Source organism: Radiomyces spectabilis, assembly GCF_025331425.1.
Source record: "Radiomyces spectabilis strain NRRL 2753 chromosome Unknown BYT42scaffold_3, whole genome shotgun sequence".
NCBI lineage: Eukaryota > Fungi > Mucoromycota > Mucoromycetes > Mucorales > Radiomycetaceae > Radiomyces > Radiomyces spectabilis.
Genome location: NW_026251928.1, coordinates 1,693,305 through 1,719,543, shown reverse-complemented (window position 1 = coordinate 1,719,543; position 26,239 = coordinate 1,693,305). Strand labels below are relative to the sequence as shown.

General features: G+C 44.3%; 9 protein-coding genes across 9 annotated transcripts; 6 read left to right on the top strand and 3 right to left on the bottom strand.

Annotated features, from left to right (window-relative positions):
- Positions 1 to 835: 835 nt before the first annotated feature.
- On the top strand, positions 836 to 2,658 carry BYT42DRAFT_611611 (uncharacterized protein; the record flags this gene model as incomplete). Its single annotated transcript, XM_051571529.1, has 2 exons — positions 836 to 915; positions 1,008 to 2,658. The coding sequence occupies 2 exons, from the start codon at positions 836 to 838 to the stop codon at positions 2,656 to 2,658; spliced, it is 1,731 nt and encodes a 576-aa protein (XP_051426394.1).
- A 2,038-nt stretch (positions 2,659 to 4,696) lies between these two features.
- On the top strand, positions 4,697 to 6,731 carry BYT42DRAFT_560592 (uncharacterized protein). The gene has a single exon (XM_051567248.1). The coding sequence runs from the start codon at positions 4,892 to 4,894 to the stop codon at positions 6,536 to 6,538; it is 1,647 nt and encodes a 548-aa protein (XP_051426393.1). The 5' UTR covers positions 4,697 to 4,891; the 3' UTR covers positions 6,539 to 6,731.
- A 702-nt stretch (positions 6,732 to 7,433) lies between these two features.
- Positions 7,434 to 9,091, top strand: BYT42DRAFT_543856 (uncharacterized protein; the record flags this gene model as incomplete). The annotated part of the gene is made up of 3 exons (XM_051565722.1): positions 7,434 to 7,593; positions 7,750 to 7,988; positions 8,066 to 9,091. 3 exons carry the CDS (start codon positions 7,434 to 7,436, stop codon positions 9,089 to 9,091), a joined length of 1,425 nt encoding a protein of 474 aa, XP_051426392.1.
- A 253-nt stretch (positions 9,092 to 9,344) lies between these two features.
- BYT42DRAFT_240130 (uncharacterized protein) lies at positions 9,345 to 12,105 on the top strand. The gene is made up of 5 exons (XM_051562662.1): positions 9,345 to 9,535; positions 9,608 to 10,012; positions 10,266 to 10,460; positions 10,540 to 11,680; positions 11,745 to 12,105. Exons 2-5 carry the CDS (start codon positions 9,670 to 9,672, stop codon positions 11,806 to 11,808), a joined length of 1,743 nt encoding a protein of 580 aa, XP_051426391.1. The 5' UTR covers positions 9,345 to 9,535; positions 9,608 to 9,669; the 3' UTR covers positions 11,809 to 12,105.
- Positions 12,106 to 12,168: 63 nt separating this feature from the next.
- BYT42DRAFT_543854 (uncharacterized protein) lies at positions 12,169 to 13,631 on the bottom strand (the record flags this gene model as incomplete). Its single annotated transcript, XM_051565721.1, has 2 exons — positions 12,169 to 12,328; positions 12,406 to 13,631. The coding sequence occupies 2 exons, from the start codon at positions 13,629 to 13,631 to the stop codon at positions 12,169 to 12,171; spliced, it is 1,386 nt and encodes a 461-aa protein (XP_051426390.1).
- A 2,964-nt stretch (positions 13,632 to 16,595) lies between these two features.
- Positions 16,596 to 18,499, top strand: BYT42DRAFT_560573 (uncharacterized protein). Its single transcript, XM_051567247.1, has 5 exons — positions 16,596 to 16,838; positions 16,915 to 16,988; positions 17,082 to 17,292; positions 17,363 to 17,697; positions 17,799 to 18,499. Exons 1-5 carry the CDS (start codon positions 16,752 to 16,754, stop codon positions 18,313 to 18,315), a joined length of 1,224 nt encoding a protein of 407 aa, XP_051426389.1. The 5' UTR covers positions 16,596 to 16,751; the 3' UTR covers positions 18,316 to 18,499.
- Positions 18,500 to 18,501: 2 nt separating this feature from the next.
- Positions 18,502 to 19,463, bottom strand: BYT42DRAFT_603062 (uncharacterized protein). The gene is made up of 2 exons (XM_051571067.1): positions 19,029 to 19,463; positions 18,502 to 18,953 (listed from the first exon to the last, which is right to left on the bottom strand). The coding sequence occupies exons 1-2, from the start codon at positions 19,327 to 19,329 to the stop codon at positions 18,658 to 18,660; spliced, it is 597 nt and encodes a 198-aa protein (XP_051426388.1). The 5' UTR covers positions 19,330 to 19,463; the 3' UTR covers positions 18,502 to 18,657.
- Positions 19,464 to 20,027: 564 nt separating this feature from the next.
- BYT42DRAFT_560569 (uncharacterized protein) lies at positions 20,028 to 20,401 on the top strand. Its single transcript, XM_051567246.1, has one exon. It carries the CDS (start codon positions 20,092 to 20,094, stop codon positions 20,317 to 20,319), a length of 228 nt encoding a protein of 75 aa, XP_051426387.1. The 5' UTR covers positions 20,028 to 20,091; the 3' UTR covers positions 20,320 to 20,401.
- BYT42DRAFT_528538 (uncharacterized protein) lies at positions 20,397 to 21,885 on the bottom strand (the record flags this gene model as incomplete). Its single annotated transcript, XM_051565376.1, has 4 exons — positions 21,454 to 21,885; positions 21,117 to 21,398; positions 20,610 to 21,051; positions 20,397 to 20,553 (listed from the first exon to the last, which is right to left on the bottom strand). Exons 1-4 carry the CDS (start codon positions 21,695 to 21,697, stop codon positions 20,397 to 20,399), a joined length of 1,125 nt encoding a protein of 374 aa, XP_051426386.1. The 5' UTR covers positions 21,698 to 21,885.
- Positions 21,886 to 26,239: the final 4,354 nt, after the last annotated feature.

The window sequence follows — 26,239 nt, the reverse complement described above, 5'->3', positions numbered from 1 at the left end:
GTAAGTATAAATGGGGAGGTTTCGTCTTGGGAAAGAATGTACATTCTCTCTTCTTGGTTTCTTTTTCTTCTTTTCGCATTATTAATTCCTTCTTTTCGATTGCCAATTTACCGATTTTGCTTCTCTTTTTTTTTTTGTTTGATGGTTCGTTCAATTCTTCCAGTAGATCTAGTTTCGTTCGGATCCGTTTGTTCCCAGCCATCTTTTTTTCCTTGATCGATTATTCTTCTGTGTAAGTTGATACGCTCACACTTGGATGGCCCGCTTTTTGTCCACTGCTTCACCTTTTTTTTTTGGCCTTTTTTATTTTGTTTTGTCGCTGTGGACCTTTGTGCGATGCTGCTCGATTACGTGCTCGTTTTCTACTTTCGGCTCATTCTCTAACTGTCAACGTTCTTCTTTTTATTTTCTGTTTCTCTTCCACCTCTGTTTTGTCGCGCTTTCGTTCCAAATTTGTGTGTGAATGTGATTGGGTGTGCCATTTCCACTCTCTCGCTTTGCCTTGCATCGTTTCTTTTTCAAAACCTTTTGCGGTGCGCGCAATGATTTCTCTTTTCCAAGTTAGTCCTTTTTGCGATTTCTTTTCATGCTTTTCTTTATTTTCTTTTTTTCTTTTTTGCTTTATCGGCAATCTTTTGGGTTGTGGATTTCCTTGAAAAAATACTGGAGAAAAAAGGAGAGAAAAAAAAAAAAAAGAGGAGGGATGTGAGGAAGGAAAGAAGAGGTCTTTAGGGGTTCAACTTTTTCTTTTTACTCGTTGAATGACCAGTGACTGACATGTATCGGTTTTTATTTAATCCAGCATCAATGATGATCACCGCAGACCTCTCTTATCATGAAACGTGCAAGCGACTATGTCGGTAGCAATGGCAACGATATCAACAAAAAGCCAAGATTCACTCAACAGTCTTACGGGTAAAGCATTCTCATCCATGATTTCCCGGGGGTGACAGCAGCCAAAAGTCTACTTTTGATCGCCATACTTATTTTCTTTTTCTTTTTAACAGTGACAGCTATGGTCAGTATGGTACGATGAATCCCACAACTGCTGCGATGATGATGGCGCCGCAATATGCGACTTCAGCTCCCTTTTCTGGTCAAGCCAATGCCGGTACCTCAGCATTTCCTGGAATGACCCCATTTGGCGCCGTCAATGGGTCAGTATACAATGCCGGTATGGCCAATTACAACGGAGCTCAATATGCTTCCATGACCCCCACCGCTGGCATGACCGGCGTTTATCCGCCGACGGCATTTGGCGCCTCGCCTTTCCTTGGAGCGGGTGCAGGCATGCCAGGCACATCCGCGGGCAACGAGCTCAGTCGAACCATTTACCTCGGCAATGTAACCAGTGACATCAGTGCTACGGAGATCCTGAATCAAGTCAAGACTGGCCCGGTGGAATCCATCCGAATTCTTCCCGAAAAAAGTTGTGCTTTTCTGGCCTTTGTCGATACAGGCTCGGCACAAGCGTTTTATCAAGAACATCTTAGCAGGAAGATGACGGTGAATGGGACAGATCTGAAAGTCGGATGGGGTAAATACAATCCGCTTCCCAGCGCAATACAATTGGCCGTCCAGGCGGGAGCGTCACGCAATGTGTATCTGGGTCATCTCGACGACAACATCACCGAGACACAACTGCAGGAAAATCTTTCCCGATTCGGCCAAATTGATCAAGTCAAACTCATCCGTGAGAAGCGAATTGCCTTTGTCCACTTTCTCAGTATCGCCTCGGCCATGAAATGCGTTACTACGCTTCCCACCGAATCCGCCTGGGCCGGTAAACGGGTGAATTACGGCAAGGACCGATGTGCCTACATTCCCAAAGCAGGTGGTACCGATCCTTCCGGCTCTTACGGTATGGGATTCCAATCTCCTTTCCAGGGCGCGTTTACCTTTGATGCATACAGTGGTAGCGGCAGCAATGTGAATCCGGCTTCCGCGATGGTGTCATCGGCTTATGGTATGCAAGCAGGTAACATGATGGCTACCACGCCCATGTTGCGCACACTTTATCTGGGCAACGTGTCGCCTGACGCGACGTGTGAGGACTTGTGCAACGTGATTCGAGGCGGGTTGCTGTTTCAGATCCGATACCTTCAAGACAAGCATATTGCCTTTGTTACATTTATGGATCCCAGTGCGGCTGTCAATGTATATAATCAAGCCAACTGCAACGGTTTGGTGGTGAAGAATCGACGATTAAAGGTGGGCTGGGGAAAACCTTCCTTGATACCGGCCAATGTATGGGTTTCCGTTCAAAGTGGGGCGTCTCGCAACATCTATATTGGCGGCGTGGAAGATTCCATGACGGAAGAAAAACTACGTGAAGAATTTTCGCAATTTGGCGAGATCGAGCTCGTCAATATGCTCAAGGAGAAGAACTGTGCCTTTGTCAATTTTACCAATATCCTCAATGCCATGAAAGCCTTGACCGCCATCAAATCGAATCCGGCCTATGCAAAATACAAACTTAACTACGGCAAAGATCGATGTGCGAATCCGCCTCGACGACCTCCGAACGGTCAGCAATCCCATCAACATCAACATCAGCAACCACAACAACCACAACAGCAACAACCAACACAAGCTGATTCGAGCTCGACCGATGGTTATGTAACACTCGATGATCTTCACGAAACAGACGACCATTAAAATTGCACCTCATCGTGTGCCCCGATCATCCTCGTCCTCATCAGTTCACTGAATTAAATTATGGGACTGTAATTGAATTATAAGGATTCCCATGATCCTCATAATCCTGATTGCTATGTTGCTTGTTATCCCCCGTTTGACGAGTAAATATTCAATAATGGGTGGAATAAAATGACACTGGAGAAAACAACCGGATCTAATTCCTATCTCATTCCTTGTTTTTCTTATTATTATCTTTGCATGACATCCATGATCATGTTTAAGGTCTTTTTCAAGACATACACAATTTAGCCAACCATTCGGTTCAGTTGAAGAAACTGTAAAAGATCATAGCAAAAGACAGTGAAAAGGTACAGGTTGTAAAGATTACACCATTCACCTTAGTACGGGGACCAATGATAGAAAAAAGAAAGACGTAAATGGCAGCATATGTATGAGCTATTATAAAATATCAATGATTGCAAAACGTTATCAGCGATAAGCGCCCTGTAAGGTATCATGTGAAACTAACAGTTTTTCATATCGAAACTCGATGAAGACTTATCTCTACAGGCGCGTTCCCAATGACCTTTAAAAAATATCCTGACAATACTCGCGGTATTTTCTGACACCTCAGTTAAGAGGTGGTGATGCCAACTATCACGATAACGTTTACATTGACACCCTTTGTGTATTGCACCGTCTCCTAATTTCAATGGATGTGGTACCACGTAAAATCAAAGGTAAGCTTGTAATTAATCACAAAATTTGGCATGTTTTATCACTGGCACTCTACCCAGGCACGCTATTATATGCTTCCGAGACCGCATCGAAAGAGTAAAAATCGACTTGTCAACTGGTCGGAAGCTTTTCAGGTCGATTTCATATGATATTGCAAATAACGACGATAATCTTTTAATCAAGCGATCTTGAGGAACAAGGGGGACACAACATGTAATGTGCTGCAGAATTTTCGACGAGACACATGCATTTTCCAGGAACCCCAAGTCCACGATCATAAATTTCAAAATCGAACGGATCAATACAGAGTATCGTCTCAATGCCATTAGAGTAAAAGGGTAAATGTCGCGAATCGAAATCATGTGAAATATGAAATTTCCATTCTGTAAAAATACGAGATGACCCGAATTAGGCGAAATTATTATCGTTTATCGACATTTATGAAAAAAAAAAAAAAGAGTTGCAAGGAGGAATCACGGTATATACCGTCTTAAATTAGAGTGATGTGGCCAGAATATACAAACTACAAGAAGTAATATGTCACTTTCTTCATTCATCTTGTGCCAGATGCGTTATCACACAGGAACGACTTCTTTTTCTCTTCTGATGCCTGATTTTACAACAAGTTGTAAAATCATATACTTGGAGAGCCAACAGGTCACTGATGCCATTGTTGGTACAAAAATGAGATGCTGCAAGATAACAAGTGCTTATCAACTCAACAAAATGAAAATCTAGCCTTGCAGAAAAAAGCTTTTTTTAACGGATTTCTGTGGCTTAAATCAGATGGTAACCAAAGCAAATAAAAAAGATGACAGGCCTAGTGGCCCTATTCTTTTCATCTGATCATCAAAACAACGCAACGCAAGCAAAGTAAAAGCAAAGCAAAAACATAACAAAGAAAGACAGAGTGGATCGTCATGTTAACACAAAAGACATACCGTTCCTCTACGGTCTAATGGCTTAAACTGGTTTTGTTAACGCGACAAAGATGCAGATCTGGTAAGAAAAACGGCGCTTAAGGTGGGTGCATGAAAGATGAAGCTAATCCCAATGAGGATGGTTGGACGATATGGACATGGAAGAGATGCAGATCTGAAATCAAATGATACAGATAAGCAAAAAGTCAACAGAGATTGACGTTGAAAATAAACAATCATATGCAAACGGGATTTATCACACCTGGCGATATCTAAAAGGGGGAACCGCGTTATCAAGAAAAAGCGGGTTTGTGCGGAGGCTTGTGTTATCAATAGCCAATCATTCTCCTTATCTCTCGGAACCGCCCCATGGTATGAATTGATAAACGATAGGATTTAAAAAGAGAGACTTTTTATTTTTTATTTTTCCTTATTTCGTGTTTTTGTTTCTTTCATACTCCTTGTCTTTTTGCATTTTTTCCTCCTCTTTTTTTTCTTTCTTTTTGAATTACTTTTTCTTTCTTTTTTGATTTTGTTGATTGGGGAAAATTTTTTGAATTGAGTCACGGCAATTAGTTTATCCTTCTGACACGATGACGGTCAAGTCGCCTTACTACAATAAACCCTCGACTTCCACGAGCGTTGATTCATGTCACAAATGCCCGTTAATAAACGTCAGTTGCCAACCAGTCAATTCCGCCTTGCCGGTTGCAAACGATATGAATTTACAACTCTCTCCTCAAGTCCAACGTCCCAACGCTGGCTTCGAATCCATGCAAATTATCACGCCTTCTAACGACAGCTCCATGATTGTTGAACCGTGCAGCTCCAGTGCTGCGACCTCGGATATTAGAAGTGGATCGTGTATTTCCTGTTCGAACTGTGGTATTCAAACCACCCCTCTCTGGCGACGATCTCCTCAAGGTCAAACCATCTGCAATGCCTGCGGCTTATATTTGAAAGCCCGCAATACTACCCGACCTCGTTTTCTCAAGTGCCGAAGCACCAAGCGACGTACTACCCCACCCAAATTGCTTGCACCTGCACTTCCCTACCCTCCTACCACTGCATCAATAATTCGTCCTCCTTCATCATCATCCTCTCCAAGCATACCAACCACTCACGCGTCTTATACCCCAACAACGGTGATCGCCGCAGTACCTGAATCGTCGTCGACGGCCCCCACCCCAACCATCCCACGTTCCCAAAGTTCCCCCGACCGACATCGTACGACAATCCCAACGGAAACGAATACATCAGCCGCGGCCTCGAACTTGTCGGCCACCTCAACCATTCCAACGGACCCAGCGCCGTCGGTTACCACCACCAACCCTACCACCAATGACACGTTACGTTCATCTGCATTGCGATGTTTTAATTGTCACACCCACACCACCCCTTTATGGAGACGGGACGAACAGGGCCACGTAATCTGTAATGCATGTGGTTTGTATTTCAAATTACACGGTATCCATCGTCCAGTGAGCATGAAACGTTCGACCATTCAACGACGAAAACGGGTCACGACCTCGTGGATCAGTGTACGTCGATCCGACTTGTCTCTGTCGTCGTCTTCGTCGTCGTTGTGTCCGCGGCATGAATCTATTTCTGGACACAAACCTTTACTAGAAAAACGAGACGCTCCCCAGCTCCACATGACGACAATGTTACCAAGACTTTGCGATAATGGTGATGCGAAACCCGCCACGACGACGACAGAGCCCACCATCACCACCAGCGGTTCAGACGGTAGTACTAATGACGAAACCGACAAGCAATCCGAGGTTCCATCGCCGACGCCATCGCCATCGAATACTGCGACATCCAACACTGCGATACCGAACACTGGTCCAACCAAGGCGAGCATTGCTTGCCTACTCAACCCCGCTCACCATGACGAGACCCCGGTTTCGAGAGAACCATTGAATCATGTTCCACTTTCGGATTCATCTTCAGCCAAAGCGGCTGCGGCTGCATTTGCCGCCATGTCCGCCATTTTAAATCCCTCAGTCAATCGTCAACATACGCATCAAATGCTGGCAGCTCATCGCCATGAGTTGCAGCGGGAGGTATCTAATCTTACCCATTTATTGAGTCATACTACGGCCATGCTTCAGAATTTGGATGATGTGATGGAAACCATCCATCCTTCCGTGGAACCTGGCGTAGCCAATGCATTAGCGTCCCTTTTACAGCTCTCTAGCACGCGATTTAGTTCAGAAACTCATGTCTCCGTGTAATATTTTTTTTTTGGCGTTAAATTTTTTTTTTTCTTGGTCTTCGGGTTCGGACTGAACTCAATGTCTAAAATTACATCACGCCCTTTTGCCTTCCGCGGAAGCCCAATTTGCTTGTGGGAAATTTTCAGAAATTGTGGGGAAATAAGAGCCGCCCGCCAATCAGCATAGGGACTTGTAAACGCGGGGAATGCGGGGGTTGAATATCATGTGGAACTCTCTGTGGAGCCATTAGGTCCGGTAAATCCCGGTTCGTCATGGGGCGGATGCGTAGGACTTTTATGCATTGCTCGTTTGCTATTTGGCGCATGTTGCCCAATAAGAAAGTGAAAAAAAAACGATTGATCATCAGGCACCACCGATGGCCTGGAATTGGAATGAGAAAAAGAAAAAGGATAGGGTGTCTGTGTACAGTTGGTATCACCTTAACGATGCAAATGACTCACGGTAGGCAAAAGAAACTTAAAAACGGGGCTTAGGTAACTCCACACAGCGGGGTCGAGAACCGTGGTGCAATAAATCATTTGTCAGGCCAATGATTTTAGCTTGCCAAAAATATTAAGCGCAAAGACCCCCACCCACACCCCGCATCGCGTCGTATTCACTCTGTCACTTTTTTTTTTCCCTTTCCCAATATATTCTCTTGCCTTCTTTCAGTTTTTTTTTGTTTCCTTTTTCTTTTCATCTTTGTCGTCTTCTTTATCATCTTTTTCTTTACTTTTTCAATGCATCATTAGCATCTTCTTCTTCTTCTTCTTTTTCTTATTGAACATTACCAGAACCTCATCCATCAAATTACCCACCCCCTTTTTTCCTTTTTTTTTTTTTTTTACTACACAACCACTCATACACATCTTTTTCATTCATATATACACATTCTCATTGTTTTAAAATTACTATGGATTTCGATTCAAATTTCCCCCTTTCTCCTTGTCCTACCGCCAGCGTTTCTAGTCACAGTAGCAGCTGGGATCCACTTCCGCCACTTTACAGTGGCCGCGATAGTGTGAGCAGTGTGTGTGATTTTGACGAATTGCAGGAATCCAGTTCCATTGAAGGTAATATTTTTCAGTTCCATTTGCATCTTCCATTACGGAAGGCAAATTTTAATTGTATTTTATTTTTTTTTATTTCTGTTTTGAAATATGTATTATGTGTTATATGTGGAAAAACTATATACTCAAAAAATTTTACTTGTTTCCTTATAAAATTAGATTATCATTTTTCCATGAGTCCACGACAGGATCTGGCCATTGCTATTCCTATGGAGGACATTGATGCGTTGGAAAATCGCATGAACCTGTTGGATAATGACGATCAAAAATCGTTTTCACAGTTTATTCACATGTTTGATCAAGACAAGTCTGCCGACCCTTCATCCACGTATCATCCGTATGATGGCCAACAGAACAACCAAGTCGCAACAAACGATGATCGGCTGATGACGCTCAAGGTAAGATCAAATTAAAATTTTTTTCACGTCCCCATGTTCCTCATAACAAAAAGACTAACCTGATCATTGTAAATTAGACGGAAACCGACCATGACAATACCATGTCCATTTTGCAATCGTTTGAGTCAGTGCAACAAGACCGCCGCGATTCTGTCTCGGTCGAAGACATGGACCGTAAGCGCCGTTCATCGTCTGAAGCCAGCCGTTCGCCTTCGCCGGAAAGAAAGCGCATCAAGTCCAAGGAATTGCTGACGGAAGATGAGAAAAGAGCCAACCACATCGCCTCGGAACAGAAACGTCGCAACACCATCCGTACCGGATTCAAGGATCTCACCGATATCGTGCCCACGCTCAAGAACGTGAACAATTCCAAGAGCACCATCCTGTTCAAGGCCGTCGACTACATTCGCCAGCTTGAAAAGCGCAATAAAGGGCTCCAAGACCGTTTGGCCAAGCTTCAGTCGCGTATGGAGGCCAAAGGACGTATGGAAGCTTTCCGACGCCAATCCATGGTCATGGGTCAGGACAGCTCACCCAAGCACGGTTTATTATCTCATCAAGCCATGACCGCTCTGTTGGCTCACAAAGACCAGCAGAGACAATTGGAAATGCTTCAAAAACAGTTGCACATCCAGCAAGAACTGTTGAAAAAGCACAACATTACTGCGCCCTCATCGGTTCCTTCCTTTTCCATTCCAAATACGCAACCGGAAGTGGCCGATCAACCCCCCTCGTCTCTCTTTTCTCGTTTTCAGCAACAACAGCAACAACAACACAAGCAGCAGCAGCAGCATGTCACGGCTGCTCATCCATCCTACAACTCCATCTCTATCTCTTATCATAAGGAACCTTCTGCATCAGCATATGTAAATATCAACGGCATCAACTCTTATCATCATCAAAATGCACCAGCTCTAGTGGTGCCTGCCACCGAGGAAGACGAAACCCACTATGCCTCTGATTGGCCACGCCGGAATTCATTCATTAGTATTAATGTTCCTAGTCTCAATATCCCGGCCGATGAGGAATACAGCAAGGACATGGCTTTCCGGGAACGACTCTTAAGTTGCGGTAGATTAACTCATTTACAAACATCGTTGTAAAAAAAAAAGAAACATTTCTGTCTTCTCAACCATCTTTTTTTCTCATGCCCCCTTCCTCTTATTATTGTCCGTTATTTTCTCTGTTTATGATATGCCAACTCCTAAAGATTGCACCACACGCCATATTAGGTCATGTTGTATTCCATTACTCTTAACCAAATGCGGTTTGGTGTCGCATTTCGAAAAAAAAGTTTTTTCTTTTGTTTTTCTACAATCTCTCTCTCTCTTCTGTGTTTTCCCCCATTTAGCCTGATACCTACCATTTTTTTTCTCCACACTTTTTTGATACTCCGATAAATTTATGACGTTCCACTTATTCTCTTTTCTGATTGGATCAAATTTTGAGCCATTTTTCCTCCGCGAAGGGACAGGTCCTTGCTGTGGGGAGACGATTTTTTTTTGTTGAATTTTTTTTTTTTCAAAGGCTTGGCAATCAGAAGGCTTGTAAAGCGTCTTGCTTTTCCTCTGTACGGCCACATTCTAACTCAGCTTGAGTTGGGTCCACTCACTATCTAGTGCACGCATAAAAAAAATAAGCAAGCCAGGAACGTTGGCCTATTGAAGGGTTGGGAAGTGTCATGGCTCGTGTTCATCTGTTTTCCATATCGCCCCGTAACAAGCAAACAGGCGACTATGCCCATCAACTTGCACAGCAAAATAGGCCGCCACCACCCAAAACCGAAAATCTCACGGTCGACGAAACCCACTCTCTGGATATCACAGCGGTACCTTCACCTAGTTCGGCCGCTATTTCTCCGCATCATTCCCCTCGAATACAATCCACAGATGCGCTCTTGCGCAGTCGGCAAGAAGATGCCACCAACAATAATACCGCGGCTCTCACCGCCGCCTTGTTACAAAATACCCCAAGTAACGCTGACCTGGTGGGCGCCATGGCAGCGGTCTTGGTAAGCAAACCAAGTAAGTAGGCCGTGTGACACTATCTTTGTTGCTCTTTTGGATGGTGGGAAAAGAAAGTAAGAGGCCACATTATCAGAGAAAAAAAGAAAGGAAAATTGCAAAGACCAAAAGAAATAGACAAAAAAAGAAAAAGAATTTTGCCAACCACCAAGGCAACGATGACTGGTTCACATCGTCTTTTTTTTTTTTTTGGCAAGGGAAAAATTAGACAGCAGCAAGAACAACCGTAAACTGAAAACCAAAGATATTCTAGGCACATTACAGAATCTGCGAGATCGTGCTGAACAAGCCTCGGTGACCGAGACCAAGGGCAAACAACAAGAGCAGAGCACCGATTTGATGGAACAAGCCGCGGCCGCAACCGCTCTCCAGTTATTGGGTTTGGCCCAGACTCAAGCCAAACGTGCAATACCCACTGAGACCACCAGCGAAGAATATAATCATATAGGTAAATCACCCATGTTTCTCTATGATAATCAAGGCTAACGTGACTGGAAAATGCTCACGGCGTCTTTTGTTTTGTTCAGCCGAAGCAACGGAAGCGTTGGAATCGCACGATGACATCAATTACAAGCGTGGTAGTTGGACTCGGGAAGAGGACGAGCTTTTACTGATAGGTATCAAGCGGCACGGATACGGTCGGTGGAAAGAGATCGCCAGTACCATCCCTGGACGAAAAGGCAAACAAATCAAACAACGCTGGGATAATACTTTGGCCGCAAAATACGTGGATCGCGAATGGCTTCAAAACAAAATGAAAGCCGATGAAGAACACCAGGCCACCGAAGATCCTCATCGACCATCCACCTCCCCACTGCGATCGCTTTCCCCGCCGACGACGGATGTAAAGCCGGCGGTGGCATCGTCCTCAACGGCGTCGACGTCGGCAGCACCACCATCATCATCATCACAAGAACCCGAGGATAAATCGTTGAAATTATTGGAGCCGAGTGATTTTTATGAGGTTATCCAAAGACTGGCCGAGAAAGCTAGGGATGCGAATCAGGAAACGTTGGAAGCGTTGGTGTCTCAGGCCCTACTGAACGGGGTGGCATCGACCGCCGCAGCCGCAGTCAACGCGACATCGACATCGTCATCTACATCCCCAACGGCCTCCTCTTCCCCTTCATCTACTGCTGCCGCTACTTCGGCGGCTCCCGCGTTACCTCGACCTCCAGCACCGACGTTCAATTTTGCAGATGCAGCAGCTTTGGCATTTTACGCTCAACAATTGCAGCAACAAAGCAACCAAGATAATACCAATTTCCTTCTTACCAATCCCTTCCAGAATGATCAAAATGGTCTTAACACATCCAGTACGGTTCAATCCTCCGATAAACGACTTCATAAGCGGAAACGATCCGATCCGGCTTTAGCCGAAACCCAATCGGCCGCCATGTCCATCTATGCATCCTCTGCTCCCATCACGACGACCGTTGACAACGAAACTCACACGGTATATCCATGCCTCTTCCCAAATTGTGGCAAAACGTTTGCCCGACTCTACAATCTCAAAAGTCATTCCCGAACCCACACGGACGATCGTCCTTTCTCTTGTCACATCTGCCACGCTGCATTCAGCCGAAATCACGATCTGAAACGTCACGTTAAAATCCATGGCGGTGAAAAACCGTACCACTGTGCGGGATGTGATAAAACATTTTCAAGGTAAGGCATAGGACATGGAAAAAAAACGAACGTGTATGGAATCAAGAGGCTGAGTGTTCTGTAGGTTGGATGCTTTAAAACGACATAAAAGCAATCAGCGTAGTAAACCGGCATGTATGGGCGCTTGATTTATATCATTCAGTACAGTGAGTTTTTTTTTCCGTCCAAAGAAGAAATGCGTGTTTCCCAGCGCTACTTGTGATTTTTTGTGGTTGATATGGTGTGTTTTCTCCTATTCTTTGAAAACATGGAAACAAAGAAAAAATAATCACGATAAAACAATGACAAGTATACAATAAACATTAATGAGCAAACAAGGCAGCCAGGCAAGAGGGAAAAGAAAACTGGAGCGAAAGACAATAGCTAGGTAATAATAGGAAAAAAAAAAAGACAAAAACAGAGAGCAAGTGATGGTGGGGGTGATGTGAAGAAAATAGAGTGAGGATCTTTGTGTGTGCGAAAGAGAGAAAGAGAGAGGAAGGGGAAGATTATGGGGCGTGCAAACGGTGTGAGGGGATAAAGACGAAAATGAGGGTGGTGACAAAAGCGATAAACAGACCTGCAAGCAACCACAGAATCCCTCGTCTCTTGTGAATTCGCTGAACAGTCTTGTCCTGGACCTGAACGAAAATAAGAAAACTCACTTCGCTAGAAAAAGGAAAAACATGAATAATGTCGCCATGTGAGTTCAAGCCCAAACAAATCCAACCAATTTCTGATTTTACCTTTTCGTCGTGAAAGCGAGCCACCATGCAAATTCGGTAATACTCGTTATCAACGTGGACCAGCCAATCAGAAAAGGCAGTAATCCCCACCATCGCGTCGCCATGGTACCTGAGGCGGTGAAAATCAAGCCTAGTTCAAGAGCAAAGCCCAGCACCAGCATGAGCAAGGCAATGATCATCAACAGCTTGGCCGTCGTGGAGACAATGTTGGTGTAAAGAATGCGATCCACAAATTGAGGATAATAAAAAACGTTGAGGATTTCAAAGACATGGGATCGAGCCGAATCGAAGACGATGGGTTCCGGGCGTTGATGCTTTTCGATCAGATCGTCGAGCGCGGCTCGGTGATCGTTGGGTAGATGGATGGGCTGCGCGGCGTCGAGAGCACTGCAAAAAGTCCGATAGATGCGCGTAGCATTCTGGACGAGATCATGCCGACTGAGCGATTTTCCCGGGGTACGTGAAGCGTAAGTGAGTTCCATGTGACGAGGCGTCAGTGGTGGCTGCATCATTAAGCTGTCCGTGTCGGGAGTCTCAAAGTACATGGTATGTTGCGTAGGACTGCGCGGTAATTCCTCGGTTTTTTCCACACTGGCCAGAAACTGGGACAGTCGTTCGCTGCCGGACGTGGTTTGTCGACGTTGCAGTGCATTTTGAAAGGCTTGCCACAGTTTTTCGTGGGTTTCGACTTCCATTAAGAAATTGAGATTTTGTTGCGCTCCTCGATGTCTCAGGAACGTGGCAAAATTCGACTGAGTCAAAGGACTCAAGGTGTTGAGACGTATCATCTGATCCAGGGTCGGTAATCCGTTCACCCGCAGATTGTAGTCCTTGATCTCCTGCCACGCTTCCATAGGCGCCACGGCAAAGGGATCTTGGTAACCGTAGGTTTTGTGATGAAGTCGGCGATAAGTGGGGGTGCGATTGGGAGGTTCCAAATCCGGTTGGCTCAGGTACGGGTTGTTGGAGTGACGGTGGGACGATGAACGATGCAGATCATGCAATGGGATCGGGTGATTTTTCTCTTGCATCTGCAAGTCAAGATCGCTCCTCAGAGCTGATTCGAGCCCATGGGAATGAAGACGACTGTTGGCTTGGCGGATACTCCACTGACGTTTTGGGGAGTCTCCGGGGCTGTCGTCGAGAATTTTGGCGTAAGCCGACAAGGTACTCTGTTGCTGGAGCAACGACGACGGCCTCGTTGCGTTGTCTTGGTTGAAGTTCATAAAGGAAAGGGAAGGGAAAGGAAGGCGTGCTTTCCACTCGAATTGTGTAACAAGAAATAAAAAAAGGAGAACCGTCTATACTTGTGTACAACCCAAAACGAGGAGATCTCACTCCGAATCATCAACGAGCATTCTCTTCACTTTTTTTAGTGTTTTTTCGTCTTTTTTTTTTTTTTTTTTTGGTCGAATTGATTGTTGATGCGAATTTAGACACGGTAGCCCTTTCGGCTCTCTTTTACTTACAATCAGATTTTTTTAAGGTATCTGATTCCGTATAGGGACAATAGAGTCTGTGAGAAAACGGGGTGGGGAGGCGAGATAGAGGGAGGCCCTGAAGCTTTTTTTCAACAACAACCAGAACTCGAGTTGTTGGTGCCATGGTTCACCATCCGATCTAACTGAATTGGTCATCGAGATGGTAACATTTTTCATGATGAACCAAACTGTCGGTGGTACTCTATTTGATTCCATCTTGCTCAAATTGAATGCATCTTTTTGTACTATATTTATCTCACTTTCATTTCCGTCATTATTTATTGATACAGAAAAATCAGGGGCCACGATCTGCATCTCCATTGACATTGGAGTAACACTCTCATTGTCTAGAATAAAGGATCTTCAATATAAACTCGATTCGAGCTACTGTAAAAACACAAAGAATGGTCAACAGAAGATTCACATTCAAGAAACCTACAATGGATTCTTCTTTTTTGTATATCATGTAAGCAAGGCCTATAAAGAGTTTTTTCTAGCTGTTTTTGGATACTGTAATTCACAAAGCTTACATGAGAGCAAGTTCCTCAATACCACATACCTACTACTACATATTCATAACAGAGCATTGATTACTCGCGAACAATAAGACGATCTGAGAAAAGAAATTTTTTTTATACCTGAAAAATCGATCAATTAGTACAACTCACACATCCTCTGAAGAAAGATCACCCTACTGCTCCACCGTAAGACTAAGAAGATATCTTTGCTTTCCCCCTGATCCTTTTGATGCAGATTTAAAGTGTCAGCGCGGACCGAAAGGATACTAAATTTGTAAGCAAGGCGTCGCCAAAAAAATTGGATACATGCACAGGCCTGCGAATTTCCGATCCCACGAATTAAAAAAAAATGCCGTCCTAGTCTGAATATGAGCGATAGCTACTGAGACTATCCAACGTCAAAGGCTTAGCCGAGTCAGTTATACATTGGTGATGAGTCACACCAAACGAATGGCTCTATATTATCGTTTTTGTTACTGGGCAAAGATGCCGATGCCGCACAGGTAGACAGACCCTATGCTTTTGGACTATCTGAATTTGGATACCCTGTGGCAAGAACCACCAATTTAAAGCGGTCACTGTATGTCTTTTTTTACCGAGTGGGCGCCTATCTGACTAAAATAAATTTATGGAAGACGGTTAAGTAAATAGGAAAGGAGTAAAAGCGTTCATAGGCTATCAAGAGGAAAACGGTCGATTTCGGCGCCTGCTTCCAACACCATAACCGGTAAAATTGGGTTACCAAAGACTGGAATCAAGCATGCACTTCTTTCAAGCCAATGCTTTCTCAAGCTAAACGACACGACAAACTCATAATGTTACCCTTTCTGTTGTCCAAATTCGCTGCAAATGATTGCCTTTACCGTCGACAGCACAACGTTGTCTTGCCATAGACGTTGTTCGATAAGTCGTCATCCACAGCGTAGCTGACACACCGTCAATACAGCACGATAGAAAGTTGAATGCTTGCAATTTCCACATGATCAAGGGAGAGAAACTGTCGAGAACATATTTCTGCTATGATCAATAGCTATAAAGACGAGATTGACCTGCCCAAAGGGTGTTTGGGCGTGAAGCAGTTTTTTCAGCCACAGATGCAGCGGGAAGACGGGAACCTGCTGAAGTCTTTTCCATTTATAGAAAAAATAGATGGAACAAGCATGGCCAAAATGTCCAACTTGACTGCTGAGAGTTCATTGCAGACTCCCAGATCTCAAATAATCCACCAACCTTCATGAGGGAAGAATTTGTCATGGTTGGTGGTCCGGTAACTATTCAGTATTCACACAGTGGCTAAATTAACAGGGGTGTGCCGTAAGAGTTGATTGTCACGATAAAGAAATCAAGTCTCACATAGAAGATCTTCATCAAGCCCGACGTGTGAGCTTGATGCTCATTGAACAGCATCCCCAGTTGCTGAGGGTTCTTCCCAAAACTTGGTTCTCCGATTGAGCGCCGCCAAACTGGTCGCATAAAGATTCTGAAGCTGCGAAACTCATCTGGCGCGAGAAGGAACATTCATTTACTTTATTGCATTTCAAATGTGATTACCTCGAGAGGTTGTCAAACGGGTACCTGAATTTCCGCCAATGGATCGCTTCAAAATAGTGTCTAGAATGGGTTGTTTTGAACCTGATACCGATTAAAATAGTCTGGGATTCCCAAAAGCACGCTTCCGCATACCGTGTTGTATGGCAGAGGGTACCTGTCTTTTTCGTAGTTGTCATTATTAATCCAATAGTCAAATACAGGCTATACGAGTAAGCCTGGGGAAAGAGGGATGGAAAATAGGCAACTGGCCTCAATTGGAGCAGAAAAAAAGTCGTCCCACGTAAATAGTCACCTGCACCGGTGAACCAGACGGAGCATAGACTGCAGTAACCTAGTCAAAAATTTTACTGTGCTGTTTAAGTAGTTTACCTTAATAGAATGACTAGTCTACTTTCTCAACAGCTTTTCAAAAAGGGACATTCGGAGGGAGACAATGGGCACCCGTCATTGGAAGATAAAGAATACTCCAAAGATACATAGGAAGTCAGTTCTTCTTTCACTGGGTAGGGTAACTGCGCGACTTGGAAAGTGAAAGCCAGTCTGTCCGAATGCGCACGAAGGCTATTTTTGTTCAACCTGCGAATTGCCAAGTATGGGCAAGAGTGTACATTCGGAGCCGCGGTGGCGGCGTCGGATGACTGGCTGACGATTCCGTGCTTTTTGCTGCGACTCATCTCAGGGAACTCGATGGAATTTCTCTGCACTCCGGCCCTCGATTTTCATTTTTTTTTTCACACTTGTTCTTTCTTTCTGAGATAACTAGTTTTTCCTTTATAATTGTTTACACTTCATCAAGATGACAACAGAAACCAAATCCCCGGTAGAGAACACCGTTGAAACTCCAATGGTTGAGGCTCCCGTTCAGAGTGAGCTTGAATTCAAGGTAAAGGAAAACGCGTGTGGGATGGCGTGGAAAAAAGCATCTGGTCATTGACAAGCATAAATGTGCTCAATTCCAGGTATTCGTCGGCAATCTGTCATTCAAGACAGAGAAAGACAAATTGGTCGAGTTTTTCAAGACGGCAGGCACTGTGTAAGTACATTTTGTCCACATTCATGGGCACTGGAGCTCCTGCTCGAGATGGAGGGTTTTCTAACCTGGTGATATGGTCGGGGAATGTCATAGTGAGGATGTGATTATTATCAAGCGTTTCCGCCGATCGCGCGGTTTCGGATTCGTTTCCATGTCTTCCATGGAAGAAGTCGAAAACGCAGCCAAGACTCTCGATAAAAAGGAATTGGACGGTCGTCCAATCAATGTGGAAGTCGCTCGTCCGAGAAGTCCTTCGTCTCGCGATAGAAGCAAGAACACCAAGAAGCCCAGACGCCAGAAAAAGGTAAATAGTCATATGAGAAAGCATACAGTACCGGGAATAATGTCCGTAACAACCCACGTTTCGATGACAGAGAAGATCGCGTAAAGCGAGAGCCGCAGAGACGTCCTCTGACAAGACCGAATCTGTCCCTGAGACCAAGCCAGAGGCCGAGACCAAGGAACAATCTGCATCTTCTGCTACTGAACAAGAGGCAGCCCCTGCACCGAGTACTTCTATTCCTGCTGGTAAAGTGAAGACTGGTAAAAAAGCGACACGGGCGGCAAGGCTTCCTCCGAGACCGTTGACTGAAGTTTCAAAGACGGCGATTTATGTGCCTAACTTGCCATTCTCCGTCAAGGATGATGCCTTGGCTGAACTTTTCAAGGACTACAAGATCAAGTCGGCTACCATTCCCAAACTTAAAAAGTACGTATGAGCTCATCGGGGGGTTGGGACGTAACCGTAGGCGTTCTTAGCGTATTCGGAGTTGAGGTGTTGATTTTTTATTTCTCTCTTTCTTTTTTTAGTGGCCGTTCCAAGGGCTATGGTATTGTGGATATGGAATCGGAAGAGGAACAGAAACGGGTGCTGGAGAATTTTGGTGAGGTCATGGTGAAGAACCGCAAAGTGACGGTCAAGGTGGCCATGTTCCCCGGTGAGGAGACTGCAACCGAAGTCGAAGCGACGGCTGCAAAGGACAATGACCCCGACGTCAAATCTGACACCGATAATGGGAAGGAGAAGGAGACAAAACCACAAGAAAAATCCTTGGAAAAGGAAAAGACGGTCGACGCAAAGAAAGATGAGACCAAGGAGAAGAACACAGTGCAGGATAAGAAGAGCAAAGACCAAGAGCCTGCAAAGGAGACCAAGCCAGCTACAGCGAATGCGACCAAAAGTAGTGAAAAGAAAGAGTCAGCAACCAAAGCAGACGCACCCGCAGATAAACCCGCAGATAAACCCGCCAAGTCAGAGCCCAAATCAGAAGACAAATCAAAGAAAGACCTGAAAGAAACTCCCATCGTGCAGGCCGTGAAATCCTAAATCATTCCTAAAGGACAACTTGCTCTTTTTCTATTCAAACAAACTCTGTTTTTTTAAAAAACGAAAAAAAAACCTGATATCCTTACGCGACATGCTTTGAATTACTTTCTTCTTCTTTTTGAAAAAAAAAGAACCAAAACCCCCTTCCAGATGAATCAATAAAAAACGACCTTTCACAATTTTTACTAGTCAATTGAGAAAAAAAAAACATAACATATGAGTTATATTTCAAGATTCGCTATCTTCGTTTTGTAGGGGGAAATGAGAGAATAAGGTGTGAAGGAAAAAGTGACCTGGGAAATTACGTATTCAATGACTTTTCTTTGTGGTAATGTTACAGCATTAGTTTTTGACAAAAAATCGTCGCTTTAGATTCATCAACATTTTGCGTCGTCGTTTCGGTCGAACGTCTTTTCTAGTATGGGTATCGCTACCGACGTCTAATTTATAGAATTGGGCCAGTTTTTCTTGAATGGCCGTGAGGTAGTCCGGGGCGTCATCGTTGAACAGGGCGGTTTGTTGATCAATCGAAGCCCAGTCGATATTCCAAGTCATCACGTTGCCTCCCGTAGGTTCCAATGAAGGAGGATGAAATGGACGCAATGTTCGCATGTAATCAGCTAGGACTGTTTCTGTATCTAGAAAAAAAAAATATTTTTGCCATGTCAATATAAATTGCCACAGTTTTCCGAGTCATGGTAATCCATATTTACTGTTGGGTTCCTGGGATTTCCAAAAGTGATCGTGATCGTCCGAGGTTAAGCCTAGTAACGGCCGATGCAATGAAAAAAAGGCACTGTGGGCTAGTTGACTAATGGGGACATTGACGACGGGCATGAATGAAAAGTCGCCAGAGTGTCTTGCCTTGTCTTCTGAGCGAGTCGATGGGATAAGGTTGTTGGACTTTTTATTATTTCCTCTATAGGATGAGAACAGGTACTTCGACAATGCCACCGCCCGTAATGCGACCGATTGCGACCAGCGGCTCGTTCCACCTGTCCGAACGACGAACATGGGGTGTCGCAAGTGGGGTAAAAAAGAAGAGAAACTGCGGATTTTTCTTTTTCGGTCATTGTTCCTTGATGAGCACTGGGCTCACTGACTTTTTTTTTTGCTTGTTCACGTGACTCGCACCAACAGCAACATGGAAATTTTCTTGCATTCTTTTTTTTTATGTGTTGACCAAAAGAAAGTTTGAGCTATCTAAAAACTGCATGGAAGCAGGGGAGGGGAAAAAAAAGCAATAATGAATACATGGCTGCTGTATCGCCGAAAAGCTGCATATGTGGTCCTGGCACAACGGAAAACAGCAAAACCATGCAGCAGTGGTTTATGCCTATCTAACTCTTTCGATCTATCGATCTGTAAGGTGAAAAAATGTTCAATTGAAGATAATCCACTTAAGCGTATAGCCGCCATCCAGGTTTTAAAGTAAAAATTATGTTATTGCTCACAAAGAAGAGCAAGAAACACTTTATAATGTAAGAGATTCAAGCAGAGAAAGAACCTGTAAAAACGTGTGCAGATAATGACATTGTCTGCTTTTGAAACACCATTTATCGGAGCAATGATTATATACGGGGTTTGATAAATTGAGACGAGGCAGCAATCATGCTCCAAATATTCTTTCTATTAAAAGTCAGATCAAAAATTTTAGCCAGGACAAAAGAGCCAATCATATTCCTTTTCGGTTGCCAAAGAAACAGCATCCCATTTTTTATTTTTTATTTTTTATTTTTTATTTTTTATTTTTCGTTTTTGTCTGTTCGCTTCAAAATGCCAACGATAAGCAGGAATCAAGCCATTTGCATGCTTTATGGCGAAAAATATACCGAAGAGAACGCTGCTAGGCTTTTCAAGAAAATCGATGGTACAGATCTCGAAATTTGTTATCTTCATGATCCTACGGAACCAATCTTAAAGTCAAAGATGATCATCAACTCCAACTCCAACTTCAAATACCGTCTCTATCCTGCTTTTTTTGACAACACAATGAAATTCTAATGATTCCGACTATCCTTTTGGTTATTTATTCATATTACTTGCAAGGTTGGCGTTTTGAATAAAAAATGCATGAAATTTTACGGGTAAACTTTGCTTCTTTGAAATGAGGCAATTCGGCAGTTGAATGCTTGCAGCAATTCATCGTCCTTCACCAATTCTTTGCAATCATAGACAAGTATCTCGTGGGTGTGCGGCAACTTATCGACAATGATTTTTTTGACTTGGGGATGGGATCTATTTGACTTGAATTTTTAGTTATTCTGCTTCTTCCTTTCCTTTTTTTTTATTACCGCAGAAATTCCCTTAGATCGTGGGTATTAGTTGTTAGGCCAGCGTGGTCCAAGGCGACAATGCAAATCTTCGATTTGCTGGCAATGAATTCCAGCATATCTAAGGTGGACATATTAGACATTGAACATAATTGAATGGACGTTTTACCTTGGGTATTGCCAAGATCATCATCATCTTCGACTGTTTGCTTGCGTTTTGTAAGATCTCTACTGCAAAACGGATCGTTCGCTTTGCTGTGCGTCGAGCCAAAGACCACGTCCACCATTGACCTTTGCTTTAAATTATCGCACATTTGTTGCAACAGTTTGATTCGTTTGGCTTCCTTGTCATTGGTCAATGATTTTCGGACATAGCCGACGATCGTGTGACCATCCTTCTTTAGGCTGTGTAGAAGGGCTTGGTGTTTAGGGAGATGCTCTGCAATGCCTTTGGCTGTGTTGTCTGTAATATATACCAAGAGATTAGATTATCATTGTAAAAAAAAAAATATTTTCAATGACCCTTACTGATGAGATTATTTTTTAACACGAAAAGGGTTCTCACATTCATCCTGTCTCCTGTGTTCGTCAGCTTTCGTTTTGCGGGTGCCTTCAAAAAATTCAATTTTTTATGGGTACACCACACAGTAAATGCTTGGAGAGTTTTTGTATCGAAGAACGCCGTGTATTGCCAAATGCTGGCAAAAATTTGCCTCATCGATACTTGTTGACGTTCATACATGTTTTCGTTGCCTGGGTCAGATGCAAGGTACACCAAGTTGAGAAAATGAACGATCTGTGATTGACATGCTTAAATAAAAGTTAGACTACACTGGTAATAATATGTTTCATTGCCATAACTTACTGAATGAGATCTCCACAACAGTTGATGTTTCATTGCTTGTTTCACATTCTGGATACTTGTTATATCGAAAAGGGTATTGGTTGACTTTTTTCTCCCAAATCAAGATAGGTTCGCTGGGATCATGAAGGTGACAGATTTCGAGCTCTGTACCCTCAATCTTCTTGAACAGCCTAGCTGCATTTTCTTCGGTGTATTTTTCTCCATAGAACATGCAGATTGCTTGATTTCTGCTTATGGTTGTCATTGGGAAGAGGACGATAAAAATGGATGCTGTTTCTTTGGCAGCCGAAAAGGAATATGATTGTCTCTGTTGTCCTGGCTTTTGTCTTGGCTTTTTGTAAATTCTGTTTGGGATCGGGGATTCAATTACAAGTTACGTGCAATATAGCCTCACTAAAGCCAAACAACAAGGGCCGCAGTTCTTTTTTGTGGAAAGAGAAACTAATCTATTTTATTAATCATTTTGAGGATATTTATATAGTCTATTTGTTCGTTGTGCTAGTGTGATCGGTGTTGGGCAAAAGTAATTATTAGCGGTTGTTGTTTGAATTGTTGGGTGGTTTGGCTGAGGCATACATGTCCCCTCCTTTAGCAGAAGTTCTCGTATACCAAGGCTTCAAATGGACCACGTTGGCGGTAGTAATTGTCAAGTGCTTTTCAGAAATTTGGCGTTCATTAACATATTGGATTAGACTTCGCGGTTATTTTTCTTGATTATCGTCCATGATCCCGACCAGCGTTCTTTGGGGGAAGTCAGTTTTTCCAGGTTCCTGTGGGCCACCAGGTCGTCAGGCATGTATAAGGTTTTTTACGGCGGGACCTTTGTCATAGAATTTTTTCTTCCGTTCTTGCGCGTTCTTGATGTGGTCTAAGGCTTGTCCATGTACGAGTGGGTGGGGGGAATGTCATCCATGTTCGGATTCGCACGTTTTCGGGTCCGAAACGAAGCTTTCGATCGAGCTAAGTCGAGCGCGTTTACAATACATTAACTCGAATGGCGAAAAGTTGGGGGACGATTGCCGTGCAGTGTTGTATGCGAATGTTACAAAGGGAAGGAATGTATCCAATTTTGTGGCTTTCTTGTCCGCGTAGGCAGTCAGTCCAGTCTTTAGGGTACGGTTAAAGCGTTCAACTAGGCCATCGGTCTGAGGGTATTCCACGGAAGTCAGGCTGCGAGGTATACCCAGTCGTCGGCATACAATGTCCATTGCGTCCGCAATGAGGTTTGCACCGTTATCCGTGATCAAGCGATGTGGTACTCCATACTTGAGTGCGGCCTCGAATAATAAGACTTGGACGACGTGGTTGCTGTCAAAACTCGGTGCCGTAATTGCCCTATTTCGTAAGGTGTTCTTATTACGAGTATGTATGAGTTGACTTTGCTGCTCTGGGGTAAAATGGCTATATCGGCGGCCCATATTCCCCCTCCCCCCCGCGAAATGAGGGAGGATCGGCTTCATTAGGGCTGCTCGTCGTCGAATCGTGCTGATTTTATACCTTGGCATTGTTCACATGTCTTGATCCATTCGTTCACGTCGAATACCATCGTCTCCACCACGCAATTTGTCGTTCCTTTTCTAAGGTTTCGTTGCGCCGAAATGTCCTGAGGTCGGGCCGTTATGTGCAGTGTAGAGGACTGTTCGAACCATTTGGCGGGGCAACACTGGTACTGTGGGTTCCTCGTGATCTTCTTCCCTTGCAGAGAATTCCATTTTTACAAACGAAGGGTTTCTTGACGTCGTCTCGTAGGAGGTTTATTTTCGTTGTCGTGTCGCTGTAGTTCCTTAAACTGATCAATCGTAGTGTCGTTTTGCTTCTTGATCGTTCTGCATTATGCGGCTAAGAGCGTCGACATTAGCGTGTCCGTTGCGGTGGATTATTGTAAACTGAAAACCTTGAATTCCGAGGATCCATTGTGCTATTCTTCCGCGTGGCATTTTCGTCGATAGGATGCTTTTCAAAGCGGCGTGGTCGGTATAGATCGTGAAATTGGCGCCGTAAAGGTATGGATAAAATAGTTGAGGGCCCATACTATCGCTAGGCATTCTTGCTCGGTCGTGCTGTAATTGCGTTCAGTGGTGGTGAGTGTTCGGCTGGTGAATGCCAGTGGTTGAGCGTCTTGGATCAACGCAGCGCCTAACACATGGAGACTGACGTCTGTGGGTAAAGCGTAGGGTCGAGACGGATCCAGGTAGGCTAAAGTGGGGAGGTTCAATAATAGTTGCTTAAGTGTTTTGAATGTTCGTCAGCGAGTCGATTCCATTCGAACTTCTGGTCTTTTCGTAGTAATAGATAAAGCGGGCCAGCAGGGCTTGACAGGTTTTTGGTGAAACGATGATAGAATGCACAAAAGCCCAGAAATCTTGCAAGTTCGTTGGGATCGGCCATTCGGCGATCGCTTTCACTTTAGTCGGGTCCGCTCGTATTCCGTTGTTACTAACTAGTTATCCCAAGTAGCGGACCTCTTGCTGGAAAACTGGCAGCTTTTTTGGAGAGATCTTGAGGTTATAGTTGGCCAATTGGGATAAGACTTGCTCTAAATCGGTGATATGTTGTGGAAATGCGGTGCTGTAAATAATGAGATTATATAGGTAGGCCATGACTCGGGGCATGGTTTGGAGGATTTTCTTCATTAACCATTGGAAGGTAGCTGGACCATTCACTACTCCAAAGATCATCACCATGAACTCGTATACCGCGGCAGCGATGAAGGCCGTCCTGCACCGGTCTTGGTCGTCCATATGGATTTGCCAGTAGCCCGATTTGAGATCGATCGCTGAAAAATATTGGCTGCCGTTTAGCTGGTCTAATAGTTCGTTGATCCGGGGACGGGAAACTTGTCTTTTCTAGTCACCGTGTTGAGGCGCGGCAATCCAAGCATAATCGTAGGCTTCCGTCGGGTTTCTTGATTAACACTACTGGAGAACAACAGGAACTGGTACTTGGCTAGATCATTTTTTTTTTTAGCATTTGCGCTACTTCTTTTTTGATCGCGTCGTCTTCAATCGGAGCTCGTCAGTAGTCTCTGGATACAAGGATAATTTCTCTTTCTTGTCGGTGGCATGTCGTACATTATGTTATGCACTGATTTCGGAAGGATCAGTGCAGCTGGGCAAGAGGGTAGTGTTAAGTGCTTTCGCAGGACAGGAACAAGACAAGAAAAGAGTAAGAATAAGAAAGGAACAAGGATAAAATCGGAACAAGAATAGAAACAGGAACAAGGACAAGGACAAGGTGGAGAACAAGATAGTACGAGAGAATACACAATTCATGACTGAGGTTTATTTCATAAAAGAGACCGGATATCTATACTAAAGGGTATGAAACAAGACAAACAACGACAATAAATAAATAAACGAGATGCAGAGCATAACATGAGGTGACGCATGGATAACAAAAGGAGGAGGGACAATAGTAGGGAAGAATACAGGAGCAAGTATAGGGGTAAGCGCATGGACCAGCATGGCAACAGTGAGGAGCGCTTGAGCCAATATACACGTGGTCGTGCATTGTTGCCAAGACAATGCGTGCTCGGGAATGGTCATGCCACACAACGAGAACATCGGACGATTGTAGTATTCGACATGGCGTGAGTTGAAGCAATAACAATCTTTTTTTGCTGCAAAGTGTAGTGACAATTCAGAAAGATCGCACGGTTTGCACCCTCATAATCGGTGGAACAGAAGAAATTATCTTTTATTCCCACAACAGCACTATGTGAGTGACCGAAATTTGAAAAAAGGCCTGATCGAACTGCTTCGCACACACAAAATAAAATAAAGCTGAACTGGCACAGCCTTTGACTGACCCGAATGACCCGTCCCGAGCCGAACTGCTGGTCGACTCGGTATGGGCCGTGACGCGGGTCATTTTTAACGGTTTGGGCGGTTCAGGCTCTGACCCGACCCGACCTGACTCGAGAAGCAACCCTGGCCCAGGACAAAAGCCAGGACAAAATAAGCCAGGACAAAATAAGCCAGGACAAAAGCCAGGACAAAATAAGCCCGGACACAAAAGCTAGGACAAAAGCTAGGACAAAAGCCAGGACAAAAGCCAGGACAAAATAAGCCCGGACACAAAAGCCCGGACAAAAGCCAGGACAAAAGCCAGGACAAAATAAGCCCGGACACAAAAGCTAGGACAAAAGCTAGGACAAAAGCCAGGACAAAAGCCAGGACAAAATAAGCCCGGACAAAAGCCAGGACAAAAGCCAGGACAAAAGCCAGGACAAAATGAGCCCGGACACAAAAGCCCGGACAAAAGCCAGGACAAAAGCCAGGACAAAAGCCAGGACAAAATAAGCCAGGACAAAAGCCAGGACAAAAGCCAGGACAAAAGCCAGGACAAAAGCCAGGACAAAATAAGCCCGGACACAAAAGCCCGGACAAAAGCCAGGACAAAAGCCAGGACAAAAGCCAGGACAAAAGCCAGGACAAAATAAGCCCGGACACAAAAGCCGGACAAAAGCCAGGACAAAAGCCAGGACAAAAGCCAGGACAAAATGAGCCCGGACACAAAAGCCCGGACAAACGCCAGGACAAAAGCCAGGACAAAAGCCAGGACAAAAGCCAGGACAAAATAAGCCCGGACACAAAAGCCCGGACAAAAGCCAGGACAAAAGCCAGGACAAAATAAGCCCGGACACAAAAGCCGGACAAAAGCCAGGACAAAAGCCAGGACAAAAGCCAGGACAAAAGCCAGGACAAAAGCCAGGACAAAATAAGCCCGGACAAAAGCCAGGACAAAAGCCAGGACAAAAGCCAGGACAAAATGAGCCCGGACACAA